Genomic DNA, 15,318 nt, shown 5'->3' on the forward strand with positions numbered 1-15,318 from the left:
GTAGGCAGTACCTACGCGTAACGAAGCATCGCAAAATGAGAGGAACGGCGAAACACGATCGGGTAAGAAGATAACGGCTGGCTACTGCGAGATCTTTGCTCCGCAGGTTTCCCGGAAAGAAAGGACCCCCCGAGATGGACATTCGCCATCTTATCTAGTGGAGATAGATCGTGGCGCAGCTACCATATCTGATGAGGCGCGATAGATCGGACGGCGTGACAAAAGTGTCCAGCACGTCGAGTTTCTCGCGAACATTCTCTTCAACACGCACACACCTGTAAGAACTCTTACCAGAGAGCACCTACCGTAACAAAAACTTTTAAACCAGTTAACTTGTTGCAAATTTTATTCGTGACAACACATATCTATATCGTTTCTTAATTTATGTAGATCAACATCTAAACTGCACTTCACGTAAGATACGCTTCACGTTAGATAAAGTATTACAGAACATGAAAGTAAAGAGATTGATACACTACTGCTTATGAAATTTTTGACACTCGCAAATTTTTGACACTCATAAATTTTATGATCATCGAATGATCGTGTAAAAATTAGAATATTATAAAATAGTAATTGTGTTTTTTTTTTATGTGTTTTAGAGTACTTGTGTACACAACTAATACCAATTGCAAAAGCTTATAAATTATTTTATTTTATATACAAAAATATATTGTCTTTATTTCATAGAATTTGATAGTATAATCGATAAATTTACAGAATTCTCATTTGACATACAATATAAAATTTATAAAGCTTTTGCAATTGGTATTAATATGTATACACGTATCTTAAAATATATAAAACAATAACACAATTACTCTTTCAAAATATTCAAATTTTTACATGACCAGTTGATGTCCGAACTTTCATGAATGGTATATCGTCATCGCGAAAATTCTGTATATCGCATCGTTTTCTATTTTAAAATCGGACCGCCAAGTGTGACAATGTTAGATCGCGAGACAACGGTGTCGATAACAAATAAAATAACCGGCAGCGTCCAATTTAGTAAATGTTCAACACTTTCGCGACACTCGGGCGTAGATAAAAACTAGTTTCATCAACAAATGACATGTTTATATGCTTTCTTCGGTGTCGATCGGCAGAACTTCGAAAGCAAAGTCGTTCTGGCGCAGTGGGTCTCGGCGTGACGCACGACGACCTCTTTTAGAGGCGCCAGCCTGCTAGAGGAAGAGCAGGAACAAGGAGGGCGACGACGAAGAAGAGGATGATGAAGAAGAAGGAGCAGAAGAGAAGAAAAGAAGGAAGGCGTTCCGACGAAACGGAGTGCGGTGTCGGATCTAGATAAGATCTTCGAAACGGGGATCAGTAATATTTTACAAAGTCATCGAAGTTGCTCGCTAACTTCGGCATAAATTACAATCGCCGTCTCTCTCCTAACCGCCTTTCTTCTTCCTCCCGCCACGCAGCTCATCCCTTTCGTGAAATGCTATGGGAAGATGAGGAGACGCTCGCGGATCCACCTCTCTTCGGCGAGTGTTAAACAAACACTTACCATTGCTAATAACATAGAACGTTCGCCTCGCGGTGAGCCAATAAATCCGCTTATCTAACGATCATGCACGGCCGAATGTCGATGGGAAATGTAATAGTGACGCGAGAACGTGTCCCGAATTAATTACCGTAATCTTCCGACACGGGAGATTCATAAAGAGGATCATTAAATGACGTAATCTTATACTAATACCTCTTCGACAAATCAATCTATGTTTAAATATTGTTTAATTGAATAATCCTATATATCAATCTATAAAAAAAATTCGTAAAATCAAGTTATAAATTTACTAAAATTCGTAATCATTTCATCTTAACGTAAACTTAACTCTTTTGAATTACTTTGGGTATAGTATACTTTGTTTTCTTTTTCTAAGCTTTCCATGCTATTTCTATTGCTTATAACTTTTTTATTAACAAAAGATACACTTGCTTGACAATGTTATGTTAATGTCTGGCGTTTCGATTGAAAACAAATTTTTACAATATATTTATTTTTATGAAAATTATAAACAATCAAACTGAATTGAGTATGACATTCATTGAATTCAGTATGCCATACCTAAGTGTGTCCTGTGTGTGACACCAAAGGATTAAATTTCCATATCTGAGTATTCGATAACATCTAATATAATTACTACTTGTAGCTCAGAAATTAATGGAACCATCATGTATATTAGATGTTAAATAAAAAATTCTATGATAACGATATATTAAGTATTGTACAGATATGTTATGTCAATATAAAGTAAAATCTTCATAAAGATTTCATAAACTCGCAACAAAATTCGCGTGAAACCATAAGAATGCCAGATTGCACAAAATCAGCTGTTTACCTTCAAAATTAGCGTCTGGAATAAGACAAATGCACCATAGTGGAAGTACACTTATACTTCCACAATGCACCGTTTATTATTTCCGACAGTAACCAAATCGATTATTATCGTCGAGGGCAGTTACTTAATATTTTGTCATAAAAAAAAGGAGACAAGAGGGTCAGTCAGAAGGACGCGGACCCCAGTCCGTGACATGAATACGTTGCACAAGCGATGAAGTTCGCGAGAATCTCGTTCATAAATCATATGTAAAAAAAAATGCATGCGGCTAATCCTACATGGTATGCTAGCAAAAACGTCATGTATGATGGCAGTCATAAATAATGATTGCCGTATGTCGGGCAACAAATCGATACGATATCCTCGAGATGTAGTACGAAGCGTTGCGTTTCAAAAACCACAGAAGTGACTCCGACCGATGCTTTCGTCATCACTCGCACGCAGCCAGCACTTTTCCCAATGCAGGTAAAAGCTGTGAGAAATGAAAGGGTCGTCTGGAAAAAGGTATCCTACATTCCTAGGTTATCATAACGGAATTAATCAGAGTCGACGGGATATTTGAGTATGATCAAAATTACACTGTGAAATTCTAATGAACAAGCATCGAGAAAAAGTCTCATTAAATTTCAAAAATAAAAAAAAATAGAAACTTTATAAAATAGGAATGTATATATTTCTAAAGAATGTTGTCCCCCCAAACTATCTTAATCAAAGTACTTAATATCGAAAGAGTATTTCATGTTAAAATAAATATCAACAAAGTTGCATCTTTATATTCTATAAAAATTCTGTAAATAATTTCGATATCAGTGTATTCGAGCCTTATTGATTTTGCAGATTGAAATTGCAGATAGAAAGAATGAATTGCAACGTGTGAATCGAGACACGTTATGCAGTGCACGTATATTAGAAGAATACATTTCTCTAAGGAATGTTAGGTAAATTTAAAACAAAATGATCAACTCCCCCATTCATCTTATCCCCAAAAACACAGCTGCTTATACGATGAGGACGAGTAGCCCGTGTGTAACTGAGAAGTTCATGCGATAACGATCTCAATGTTCAGGATTTCGAGGGTTGAAATACAGATATCACCCACGAAGAGACGCTATCTACTCTCGAGCGAGACTTAGCTCCTTGACATAAATTAATATTCTACCACCGTGCAGAAATCGCTCACATTGCTACGACAGTCTAGAAAAAAAGAAGAAAATATAGCTAGTCGAGATGTGCATTCCTTGCTATCTCTCAAAAGAAAACAGTAAGAGAAAACTTGATAACTATCTATTTATCTTGTATTCCGATTATCTATTAGATGTTGGAATTAATTCGTAGCGTTTTTTAATGAAAGAATGTTATTTATTTCACATGAGCATTAAAAAATACATTAATGAAAGTACTTCCCATCACTTGTAAAACGCTACGAATTAATTCCAACACCTAATAATAAAAATATTTATATGTTTACACATCATTACCGAAGAGCAGATGTCACTTAACATTAGGTAGAAATTAATTAAATTTTATTAAAAATGAAATAATCAAGAGCAATCATGAGCGTGCCAATCATGTTTGGTTTTTCTCCATTAAATTCACTTTACTCTTTAGTTGTATATTATACAGGGTGACAAAAAAGTTTATAATAAAGTTTTGTATATTTAACAAATCATTATCCAAATAGCAAGCGTTATTTGTCGTCATTTTGATCAAAATGAAATCTTTAGTATCATTTTGATGTAAAATTGATGACAAAATACATTGATATATAGAATAGAGTTCTAGATTTATAATAGTAATTCTTTGATTTATGCAGATGCCTACAGCTTTCTTATTGGCTATTTTGACCACTATTTTTGATCTGATGGTTTATCGTCCAATAAGTAAGTAATAAATAATAAGTACCAGTAATATAAGCCAATAAATAAATAAAGAAACTTAATAATTCTTTAATTATTAAGCTTCATTACTTATTTATTGGCTTATTTGCTTAAGTTTGGTTATTAGGTCAAACAAGGCGGATCTTTGAGTTAAAGCTTTATTATTTAGGACAGAGTAACATTTAAAAAATTTAAACAATGGAAAGTGTTAGTTACATCTTATTAAATACCAAAAAGACTGTACCGAAATTTTCATCAATTTTAGTGAACTAAAAACCATTCTACTGGCTGCCTAGGAAAATTTATTCGTGAAAAAATCGTTGATGTACAATTTATTTCCAAAGCGCTTTAAAGTTTTAATCAAAGATAGCTTTTTTTAATGTTATTTTTTTTATATTTAATAAGATATAACCAATAGTTCAAATTTTTTTGTAAACATATGTTACTAATAATATAATAAACACAAAACTTGCCAAACTTTTTTTATCACCTTATAAAAGTAATAAGAGGAAATGCAAAAGCAATATTTATATAATGTCATTTTAAAATTCAAGAGAGTGGAATCTATTTACAAAAGCGTTTCTCTTCTCATTTCCATAATTCATCATAGAAGAGGCAACTCTGCACGAGGATGCATCCACCGACAGCATATGACTAATGCCATTTTAAATCCATCAGATCAGCTGCGTTCCCCAATCAGACTACGAGAGGAAGACAGAAAGTCTACGGTGAAGCGTCGGCGAGAGTATCACATTTCGTGTGAGACGATATTTGTTACAAGTTCTTATAGATGATGAAGAAGCATTCACCGTACGCGAGCCGAAGCAGCCCAAGGAAATGGGTGCTAGCACTGACCCTTTGAGGGCCCTATTAACGAGTGGCCCCCCGCGACCGACGCCGCCACGCCGCAGCGGGCCCAATCAGCCCCGAGTCCAATTCGGGGCCTCGGCTTCGACTTGTTTTATGTAATGCCCGCGACGCCAGAATCAATTAGCCCTGGCACCCTCCTATTTCGCGTGTGCATGCACAACCTATATGCATAGCAGGCGATCCCGGTGAGCCGAAACTTATTTGCAACTGTCCTGCGCGCGCGGGAATGGCCGGTGGACGGGAAAAACCGGTTCCGGAGCCGCGAGTTAGGCGGAAATTAAATAGCTCGGGACAAACGGGGATCAGAGCGTTGCTGCTCACCTCCGACCGTGTGGCGAATTAGGATCGCTAATTTTGCCGCTCAGATCCCGCGGGTTTTTTGACACGACCGGCCTGTGATACACCCAGCGGATGTTACGGCTGGATAAAGGATGGCGCCAAGTCCCTTGAGTTCTTAGGCTAGTTATTAAAGTTAACGTCAGCAGGCTAACATTAATGAAATTCGTGTACGCGATCAATTTTACTTTTACAGATATAATAAAAGTATTATTTTTTATTGATTATATGTATATCGTTCATTACTACAATAATGATATATAATTCAAAAATAATCATTTTTTTAGTTGATTTCAGAAAAAGAATGGAAACATAAAGAAAAAAAGCATACTTTTACCCATTTCTACCAATGCAATTAATTTTAATCTAAATTTTCAATTTAATTCTTCATCTTTTTCTAGCTTTTATAATTGTAAAAAGAAGAAGAGTTAGATTTGAACCGAGATTAAAATTAAACTATGTTGATAGAAACGAGCATTAGTCTTATACAATCAGTTCTTCATCAAAAACTTGTTTGAAAATCGATATTCTAAAATGTTAATAATTCAAAAAACATTCAAATCCATTTTCTGGAAAACTTTGTTTTCTGAATTGTAACAACACTGCAACTAACAGTCACTGTAATAAATGCATAGGGCGATATGTACATATGTTGTATATATATATATATATACAACATATGTACATATGTTGTATATATATATATATATATATACAACATATGTACATATGTTATATTGAATATATATAAAGAATGGTATTTCGCTAAATATTTAAAAATTTAACTAAATACACAGAGCTGAAAATAATTTGGTTAAACCATAAAAATAATTATATAGGACGCTCAAACTGATTATTAGAATGTCAAAACTTTTCGCAGCATTATTCATCATACTTAAGCATTATTCATCATAATAGCATCCTATATAATTATTTTGATGATCCAAGAAAATCAGTTTTAGATCTATATCTAGCTCAATTTTTAAATACTTCAGGAAAAATTTTCCATGTAAATATATTATACCATCATACAATATACATCGCGGTAAGTAGCATCATCGACGAGGAAATAAAAAAAAAAGATAATCTTTCAAAATAAATTATTGAAAACTTTCATCATTATCCACCATCAGCATAAATGCAGTATGTTAATCGATCATTGTCCTACATTAACATACAAACTATCGTTAGTATAGTATAAATGTCATAAATAATGGCCCATCTAATCGTATCTTTGACGAGATAACAAGAATCATGACGACGAGAGATTATGTTATAAGCGAAAAGATTCAACGAATTATATAGGTATTGTACAATATAGGTACGCCGATCAGGAGTACCAGCACGGCGCGGTCAATTAGGCAGACTATCGTTACGTGTTTTAATGAGATCTCGACGCAGAGCCGAAGGTATATAAAAGTGTTTTATGTCCTGTGAAACCTGGGCACCGTTGTGCCGTCAATTAGGAGACTACGCGCCGCACCGTCCATAATACGCAACATGGCATATGCGCGGCCCTTAGGCCGATAATCAGGAAACGACAGTGTGATCTCGACTTATTATTTTGGTAATAAAAATACTGTGACGCGGTATTATTAGCTGACAATATTTTCTTGTTTATATAAGATATTTTTTTCAAGCGTGTATATAGATTAGTTAATATCCACGAAATTCGCTCGAGCATATTTTATTTTTAAATATATAGAAAGAACTTTATATATATATAATATATATATTAAGTTCAATTAAAATTTTTGCCATGACAGATGATTGTCGATACATTTTTTGTATTGTAAATATACATTCATGAATAAAATAAATTGAGAAAGAGAGAGTAACATGATTATTACAGCTAGTTTAATTATATGAAAAGAATGCTGGAGTAAAAATTTAGGTAGACACCGATATAAAAATAATTTTGTTTGACTATCAAAAAATAGTTATAATGAGTAATGCTGCCAAAAACTTTTGACGTTCTAGTAATTTGAGCGTCTTATATAATTATTTTGAGATAAAGTCCAACAAAATTATTTTCAAATCTAGCTAAATTTTTAGATACATCAATAAAATTATTCTTTACGTATATTAGATTACGCAATAATCATGTATATTATACATTATGTAAAAGTCATGACCCGATAATAGTCAATTCGACAATCTAACATCTTATTATTTTTCATTCTGATTTCTTTATATTTAATACTTCTTATGTCAGAATTATATTTAATAATTTCTTATGCCTAGAAATTTCATTAAATATTTTATAATCTCCAATAGAGATACAAAGTAATTTACGGATAAATGTCAAAAAAGCAAGTAAATAGAATTGACCAAATCCGATCAATATTATAATATCGTCACCTATGACGGATGAATCGAGAATTCTGTCAAGCTTTGAATAACCATCTGTCCCTTTTACAAAAATTGTATTGCCGGATAAATATAATCCCAAGAATTTCAATGAGAAGCGATGGATCGCAGCGTGAATAGCCATACGTCAACCAGCTTGCGTTACAACGCACAGCCGCCGGCATTGGAGCATTTTATCTAGTCGGAGGATTTAAACTCGAAGGAGAATCGGCGACGCGGCGACGTGCATCAACCCCTACAATACCGCCTGTGCACCGGCTACAGGAGCGCGCATACATCACGCCTGTTTATATCTACGGAGTGGGTCATCGTGCGTAACAATACGACAATTTGGCCGCGGCCGATACGAGATCTCACGACGTTGCTTTCCCACCCTCCCGTTATACCCCTCCGGAGTAGACGTGCGGCTCTCCGGGCCTCCACCCTCTCATTTCCTCCGGTTCCCTGATGTTCGCATCGATTTAACGGAGACCCGTGCCACGATCCCACGAGCCGTGCATGCGTACGTGCGTGCCTGCGGGCGTGCACGCACTCATACACAGGCGCGCACGTGGCGTAGCGACGACGCGTGTACCTGCCGCGTCGTCCATTTCGAGAATCCGACGCGATCTTATCTGCCGTACAGCCGCCACGACTCCCGCGAAGAGAATCTTTGATTTAGTGCGAGGAGCAGTACGGGAGAGGACAGTCGAGGAACGAGGGAGAAGCTGAGGGAATGGCGAAGGACGTTCTGTTTCCGAGTGAACCGCGACAGTGTTCCACAAGAGCGATGCAATTTCTAAAAACTTTTTTTTTTATTTTAAGTAAATCTTTTTTCGGAGTAAATCTTCTTTAGAGAAAACCGAAATGTGTTTTTCGTGAATTTTAAACATCAAATATAAACGTTCCTTGGAAGTAGATCGCGCAAATATAACGATTTATTAAATTATAAATCTTTATATTTAACGTGAGGATCAATGTTTTCAGAATGTCAAAAAATACATATTTCTGGTGCTTGTTACATTTTCCTTATTCATTCATTCTAATCGATAATAATATTATCTATGCTATTATTATTTCACAATCTGAAACGATATAAGAAATGCCTCATGTGGTACTTGTTACATTCTTTTTGTTTATTCTTTGCTGTTTATTATTATTTGCTCTATTCAATTTTTATGCTCTATTTAATTCTTATTTCAATTCGAAAGAAATATCTTGCTTTTCTTCTTTATATTTTATTATTTCATTATATTTTTATTTTATATAGTATACTATGTTTATTACTAAAAATCGTTAATTTTGTTTTTTTTGAAAATTGTGTTTGAAATAATTTCGCACGTTGTAAAAGTTGTGCTACGGAGTTAAAAAGTACGACTTAATGAATTGCGCAAATACTCACATCCTTTAGCGGAACTTTGAATGCTAAAATCTTGGTGCCCTTGATTACATCGCCAAAAGCATTGTACTCTAACCATCTGAAATACGCAGAAATAATTATAGGATTGATTGCATTCAACAGATAAAACAGCTTTGCAATTATAAAGTTGTTTAATATGATTGGTCTTGCTCTCAATTTTTCATTGGATTTAAATGTAAACCAATTATATTAAAAAATTTGATAACAATTCAAAGCTGCTTTCTCTCCTAAACGCTGCTAATAATATCTAAACAACGTTGCATTTGCAGCGATTTGGCAACAGGAAAGTAGGTTGAATGAGAACGCGGAATTAAACGGATTAGGTACAAAACTTTATATTTGCTCATCAATACCCTTCGAATCTGATTTCCGAACGTATCTTATATATTAAAAAAAAAATTTAATTTTGCTTTCAGCAAAATTGTTAGGTATATATTTTTTAATAATAGCTTGTACATATTTTATATTATTGTTTATGTAACCAAATATTTAGTTCTCTCTTGCGAAATATATTATTCTACTTTGTAAATAAAAATATTTGTTTATACCAATTAAACATTTTTAGCTCACATAAAATTATACTTTTATTTAGTACATTTTAACTAAAAATTTTTGTTCAGTACAATTAAATATTCATTTCAATTAAATATACTTGTTATTACAGCAAAATTTTGATTTATAGAACAAAACATTTTTTCCTAATGTAAATGTAATGAAAAAAAAATGATAGTTTAAAATATCGAAATATCTGAGCATCATTTCTTTTGCATCCTTCCATTTGCTATCAATCTTAATCAACAGATTTAAATCGACATAATTGCAAGTATCACGTATTTATCTTACAGGAACGTATTATTCTCCGCCTCATTTACTCCAATCGATACTAACTATTTTACAAAAGAACATCACTAAAAAAACTAAATATCCAGCACGATAATTATAACGTAATGCAATCTACAATAGAATAATGAGAAATTGACTAATCAAAAACGAAGGAGAATAATTGATCATACTTTACCAATTTCCTAAGACTTAAGGCTGCTCTATTGTAGAATACAGACATCACATATATATCAAAACAAAATCTGAGTGGGTCGATACTATATCATATAACTCTTTTTCCAGAACGAAAATGTGATAAATGAAAATTTTTATGAATGTATGTATTGGGTCATCTAAAAAGTATCCGCGGTTTTTTGTCACTAGATGTGTGTTGATGGTCATATATCTAGTGACAAAGTACCGCGGATACTTTTTAGATGACCCAATATGTATGCAATGTATATACACAAAATACATAAAATTTTCATTTTTCACGTTTCTGCCGTAAGGAAAGTTACACGATTAATTCGCTGATCGAAGATTAATAATCGCAGGAATCAAATTAACTCGCCGAGTAACTCGCATTCGAATATTGTTGAGCAGATGGATATATAACTCCATCTTGGAAAAAAAGGCGGGAAACAGCGAGTGATCAGATACGTGTACTCTGCGTACTCCGTTGATAAGTTAGCTATCTCTGAAAATAGCGTCGAATCGTTTTCCCGGAGCCAGCAGTATGCCTTGCTGTCGGTTCTATTTTGATATGTTAGATAAAAATGGCATTATGCCTCGCGGATCAATGATCGCGTACGATTGCGTTTTAACAACGCGACTATGGGACGTATCTGAAACAATCTGAAACGTCTAAAAAATCGGCTCAACATAACCTCACTACGATTCGACCCTACTTGCGATAACGTTACGCAAGCGATTTTCAACTATTTTGAGAAACTTGGTAGATTTTCCTGTACAACAAACAAAGCCGCTTACCTGTCCGGCACCGAATTCGTCATATTTGCTGTTCGCGCAAAGTTTTTCTCGCGAAATGAACGCATAACACTAAAACGCAATATCGCCGTCACACAGCACGCGCACGCAGCTAGAACAGCAGACGCACTCGCACGGAATCGAAGACCTATAGAAAGATCGATCGATCTCTCGACGCGCGGTACCGACGCGCGACGATTTGACGGGGTTTTATGAGTAACGAATTGCAAAAAACATAAAAGTAATTTTTTAATCCTTTCTGAAGAAAATGTGATGCTATGATTGCAAAAAAAAAGATAATTCCTTCCTGATTTGGAAAAATATCACTGTGCAATTTAATATTAGGTACAAGCTTACAATCAAAGTTTGAAAGTTGTTTAGAAATTGATTCGAAATGTTTACATGCCACTAATAAGTTTTAAAAAATCGAAACTGCAATGATATATATCAAGTGCATATATGTGTGTGTGTGCGTGTGTGTGTGTGTGTGTGTGTGTGTTTGTGTATAAACAATATAAAGAAACAATATAGTGGGCTAATAAGAGTTAGCAATGATAAATGACGCAATTATTTATTGAACTATCAATACTCAAATATTGGATCGATATCATCTTTATCTGTGAACGTTTCAACTCATTTTCCTTTACAATTGTTTATTGCGTTTTTTGTTGGATTATATATATATATATATATATATATATATATATATATATATATATAAACCTATATCTGAAGATGCAATAGTATCTCGCGTTAATACATATATACTTCACTATTAAAAATTTCCTAATTTTGATAATCGGAGTTTTTTTAAATTTTGTCCACCATATTAAATTCACTATTTTGAATTTATTAATTTTACATTTTGAAAAAATAAAACATTATCAAAATTCCTTCATAGACACAGTTTTATAAAAATTGAGTAAGCATTTTACAAAGTAAAAAGGAGTGGCCCCCAAAAAATATGAGGTCGCTATTCATAAAGAAATTAATAAACTCTCTTCGACATATTTATATTTTGATACATACGATTACATTATTGAAGTCTAATTTTGATATAAGTCTAATATCGCATTCCCGCAAAAAAAGTGACACAAGTTAAAACTTTTCAAATTTGATATTATATTGTGTTCTAAAATAAGAAACCAAGAAAAGTGAAGAAAAGTGAAAATTGAATATAAATAGAAATTAGAAAAGAATTGAAAAATTGTTCTATCGAGATAACTATTTAGTCTAACATAATACTATAACAAAATTAATGTTTACATTATTTTTAAAAATTAAAAGCAATTTGTGATTAATTATATCTAGTACTGCTATAATTAATTAATTTTGAGATACATAATTTTTTTCCTTTTATTAATAATTTTAATTGCATTTTTTATTCGTCACTTTTTTATATCTTTAGATATCTTTAATGATGTAATGAATATTCTGTTTGCATTCATTGCAACATTTCTCGAACTTTAAGAGGAACTTGCTTGCGTTGTTCGTTTATTTAGTACATTTTAATTAGAATGCTAACAAGCTATGCTTATAAGGAAGTAAAACTCTAGGTTACAATTATGAAAATTCTGATAATATATATATGAAAAAGAAAGTCTGTATTTAGAATGTTTCATGTAAACATTCTAATACAAACATCTTTTTAAATGTTAGAAAAAGATGTTGCTATAGAAAAAAAATAAAGCCTTCTATTTGGAAAAATGTCATTGTGTACAAATTATTTTTAGTTTCCATTATTCAAATTACAATTAAAAATTATAACTTAAATAAGCAAGGTTGCAACTATTCCTTTCCAGTCATTTTATTTTAGCTATATTTTTTTACAATTGTTATTGATTGAAAGAGAAACGTATTTAAGAATTCCAATATAATTTATTATCATCATACTAAGTAAAAAGATGGAAGATTTTAATCACAAAAATCTCGATACTACATTTAAGTAACAAATGATATTATTTAATCATACTAATTGTTACAAATTATAATTTAATAAAATTTGAAAATAAATTTAATAATTGATATAATCATAATTTATTTTATTAACTAGTCGGACACTGTACATCTTTAGAGTCTGTCTTCAGCTGCAAAACTGCGGCTAATATTTTCTTTTCCATGTCGAGAAGTTGAGGAGGCTTTTTATACTAAAATAAAAAAATAAATAAAATAAAGACTAAATGCATAGCAAAATATATATCTATAAAAAAGCATTTTGCATACTGTTATAATCAAAGTATTATACTGATGCCGAAATGATATCCTTTCCTGTTTTGGTTTTAATCCAATTCTCTCAAGATCTGGAATCTTTATCTTTTTGAAATATTTTTTGTTACTTGTACGTATAGTCATAGTGCCATCATGTTCTGCAGTAACAGAATATACGTTTTCAGGATATGGCAAATTCCTGATTCGCCATTCCAGGGATGCTTTTGTAATTCTCCTAGTAATAATAGGCTGCAAGATAAAATTAATTTAGAACACACACATTGCATAATTAAATATTATTTAAAATTTCACTATCTATATTATCCAATTACATATTCTCTTATTCATAAAATGACATACAGTATTTGAACTTTCTTCTATTCCATAGATTTCTATATTATTTTGTTTAAATTCAGGATCTCCAACTTCCACCATCCATCCAATGTTCGTACCGAAACCATTTTTTTGTTTCCATGCTCGTCGTACTACTACATTTGTATCTGTACTATATTCTTCTACCATTTCTCTGCCATCTTCCATTAAAAAATGAACTTTTCTTTTTCCTGCAAAACATAACAAAATCAATAAAAAAAACTTCTTGCATTAATCTCTTATTTACTCTTATTCCATAATTCTTAAAGACGAATTGGTGTTATTTATATATTACACAGGTTTCATATATAAAAAATAAAAATACGTAAAAAAGCAATGATATTATAACAACACTGTTGTTAAGAGTTACAGAATAGAGGCCTAAATTGAAACAAATTAAATATATGTATATATGTGTAACTCAAAATATTAAAGATAAATTCATATATACTCATAAGTTTAAAAATACCGAAAAGTATCAATTTAAGAAGATATTACAGAATAACAAGCTTACATATTTTATGATGTTTTAACATAATTCTACATGCTGTTCATGCTTGTATAAAATACACGAGTTTGATCAAATATTTTTAGGTTAGAAACAGGCGTCATATAAACACACGTGTTTCGATCGATATTAAACATTATAAACTATTTAATTACCATCCTCAATTACAGCAGTTTTCCTGGCATTCTGAATTATCTTCAACCACGAGTTAGACGTCATTTTACGCACTAAATAAACGAGTAACTCTGCAAGGTATCCTAGCAACCTTCTCACACCTCCTTAAATGCAAATATCGATGCGAATACTCAATGATCAAATCGAACGCAAATAACGAAAGCAGACTTTTAATAAACGTGACTAGAACATTCAATGTTCTGTTATTCTTATTATCTACGTCCGAATCAATTTTTTTACAAGTTGAAACTGTTGGAATCAACTTGAAAATGAGAGCAAGTTAGAACAAGTCTCGAATAGTCGAATCGAATAGTCTCGAAATCAACAAAGGTGTTCGAAAATAAGTTTCTATCCCCATTTATCCCCACCTTAAACTTTAAACACCTCCTAGGTAACTGAAATTAAAACTTGCTCACAACGGAAAAAATAATAGAAATAAGAATAAATATTAAATATCAGAGAAATACAAAATCTAGGAATAGAGATTCAACGTAACGCACAGTACAAATAACATGTAAGACATTATATCTTATGTCTTATTTATATTCATTATGTGTTACATAGGATCTTTATTCAATTAATTCTTTTATTTCTCTAATATTATGATATTTACTACCATTCTTAATATTTCTTCTATTGTGCGAAAAGCCTTAGAGAGATGAATCGATAACAACAGCCTCGAATCTTATTAATTATACTATATATAACTTCGACCAAACTAAATTAAATCCCTTATCGATTGACTTAACAAGGATGCTTTTCATTTAGTAACACAAGTCAACACAATCATCATTCTATTTATTGTTTGTTGATATAGTGAGTAACAAAACTAGAATAACACTTGTGTTGACTTAACAAATAGAAAGCTCTCCAAGTAACACCTTCAGTATTTATTAAATGAGCTTAGTAACTATTACTTGTTTGTGGTCTAACACATGGAGAAAATATAAGTTAAGGATGACGTAATAATTAATTGAAAATTAAAAATTTTGTTAATTAAGTGATTGAAGTGCTAGTTGAATTAATCACGATTGTGTAGAA

General features: G+C 32.4%; 2 protein-coding genes across 4 annotated transcripts in view; both read right to left on the bottom strand.

Moving 5' to 3' along the window:
• The window catches only part of LOC105154874 (uncharacterized), a 51,277-nt gene extending 40,106 nt beyond the window's left edge, over positions 1 to 11,171 (bottom strand). For both annotated transcript variants that reach the window (XM_011070654.2, XM_087409414.1), the window contains exons 1-2: positions 11,019 to 11,171; positions 9,189 to 9,264 (exon numbers count right to left, since the gene is read on the bottom strand). In XM_011070654.2, coding sequence (XP_011068956.2) covers positions 9,189 to 9,264; positions 11,019 to 11,083 — 141 coding nt within the window. In that variant the 5' untranslated portion in view covers positions 11,084 to 11,171. The remainder of the gene's footprint in view (positions 1 to 9,188; positions 9,265 to 11,018) is intronic.
• Positions 11,172 to 12,806: 1,635 nt separating this feature from the next.
• On the bottom strand, positions 12,807 to 14,609 carry LOC105154872 (protein DPCD). Of its 2 annotated transcripts, none has more exons than XM_011070653.2 (4): positions 14,259 to 14,609; positions 13,584 to 13,786; positions 13,239 to 13,472; positions 12,807 to 13,162 (listed from the first exon to the last, which is right to left on the bottom strand). In XM_011070653.2, the coding sequence occupies exons 1-4, from the start codon at positions 14,320 to 14,322 to the stop codon at positions 13,061 to 13,063; spliced, it is 603 nt and encodes a 200-aa protein (XP_011068955.1). In that variant the 5' UTR covers positions 14,323 to 14,609; the 3' UTR covers positions 12,807 to 13,060. The 2 variants fall into 2 exon arrangements, with proteins under 2 accessions (XP_011068955.1, XP_087266177.1); XM_087410051.1 differs by lacking the exon at positions 14,259 to 14,609 and adding an exon at positions 14,110 to 14,241.
• Between the last annotated feature and the right edge of the window lie 709 nt (positions 14,610 to 15,318).

Source organism: Acromyrmex echinatior, chromosome 1 (genome assembly GCF_024713525.1).
Source record: "Acromyrmex echinatior isolate Ae372 chromosome 1, ASM2471352v2, whole genome shotgun sequence".
In the NCBI taxonomy this organism is placed as follows: Eukaryota; Metazoa; Arthropoda; class Insecta; order Hymenoptera; family Formicidae; genus Acromyrmex; species Acromyrmex echinatior.

Coding starts and splice junctions, on each gene's coding strand:
- LOC105154872 (XM_011070653.2), bottom strand. CDS start 14,322: ATGACGTCTAACTCGTGGTTGAAGATAATTCAGAATGCCAGGAAAACT. Junction 13,787..14,258: donor AACTGCTGTAATTGAGGATG/GTAATTAAATAG, acceptor TATGTTTTGCAG/GAAAAAGAAAAGTTCATTTT. Junction 13,163..13,238: donor ATAATACTTTGATTATAACA/GTATGCAAAATG, acceptor TTTTTATTTTAG/TATAAAAAGCCTCCTCAACT.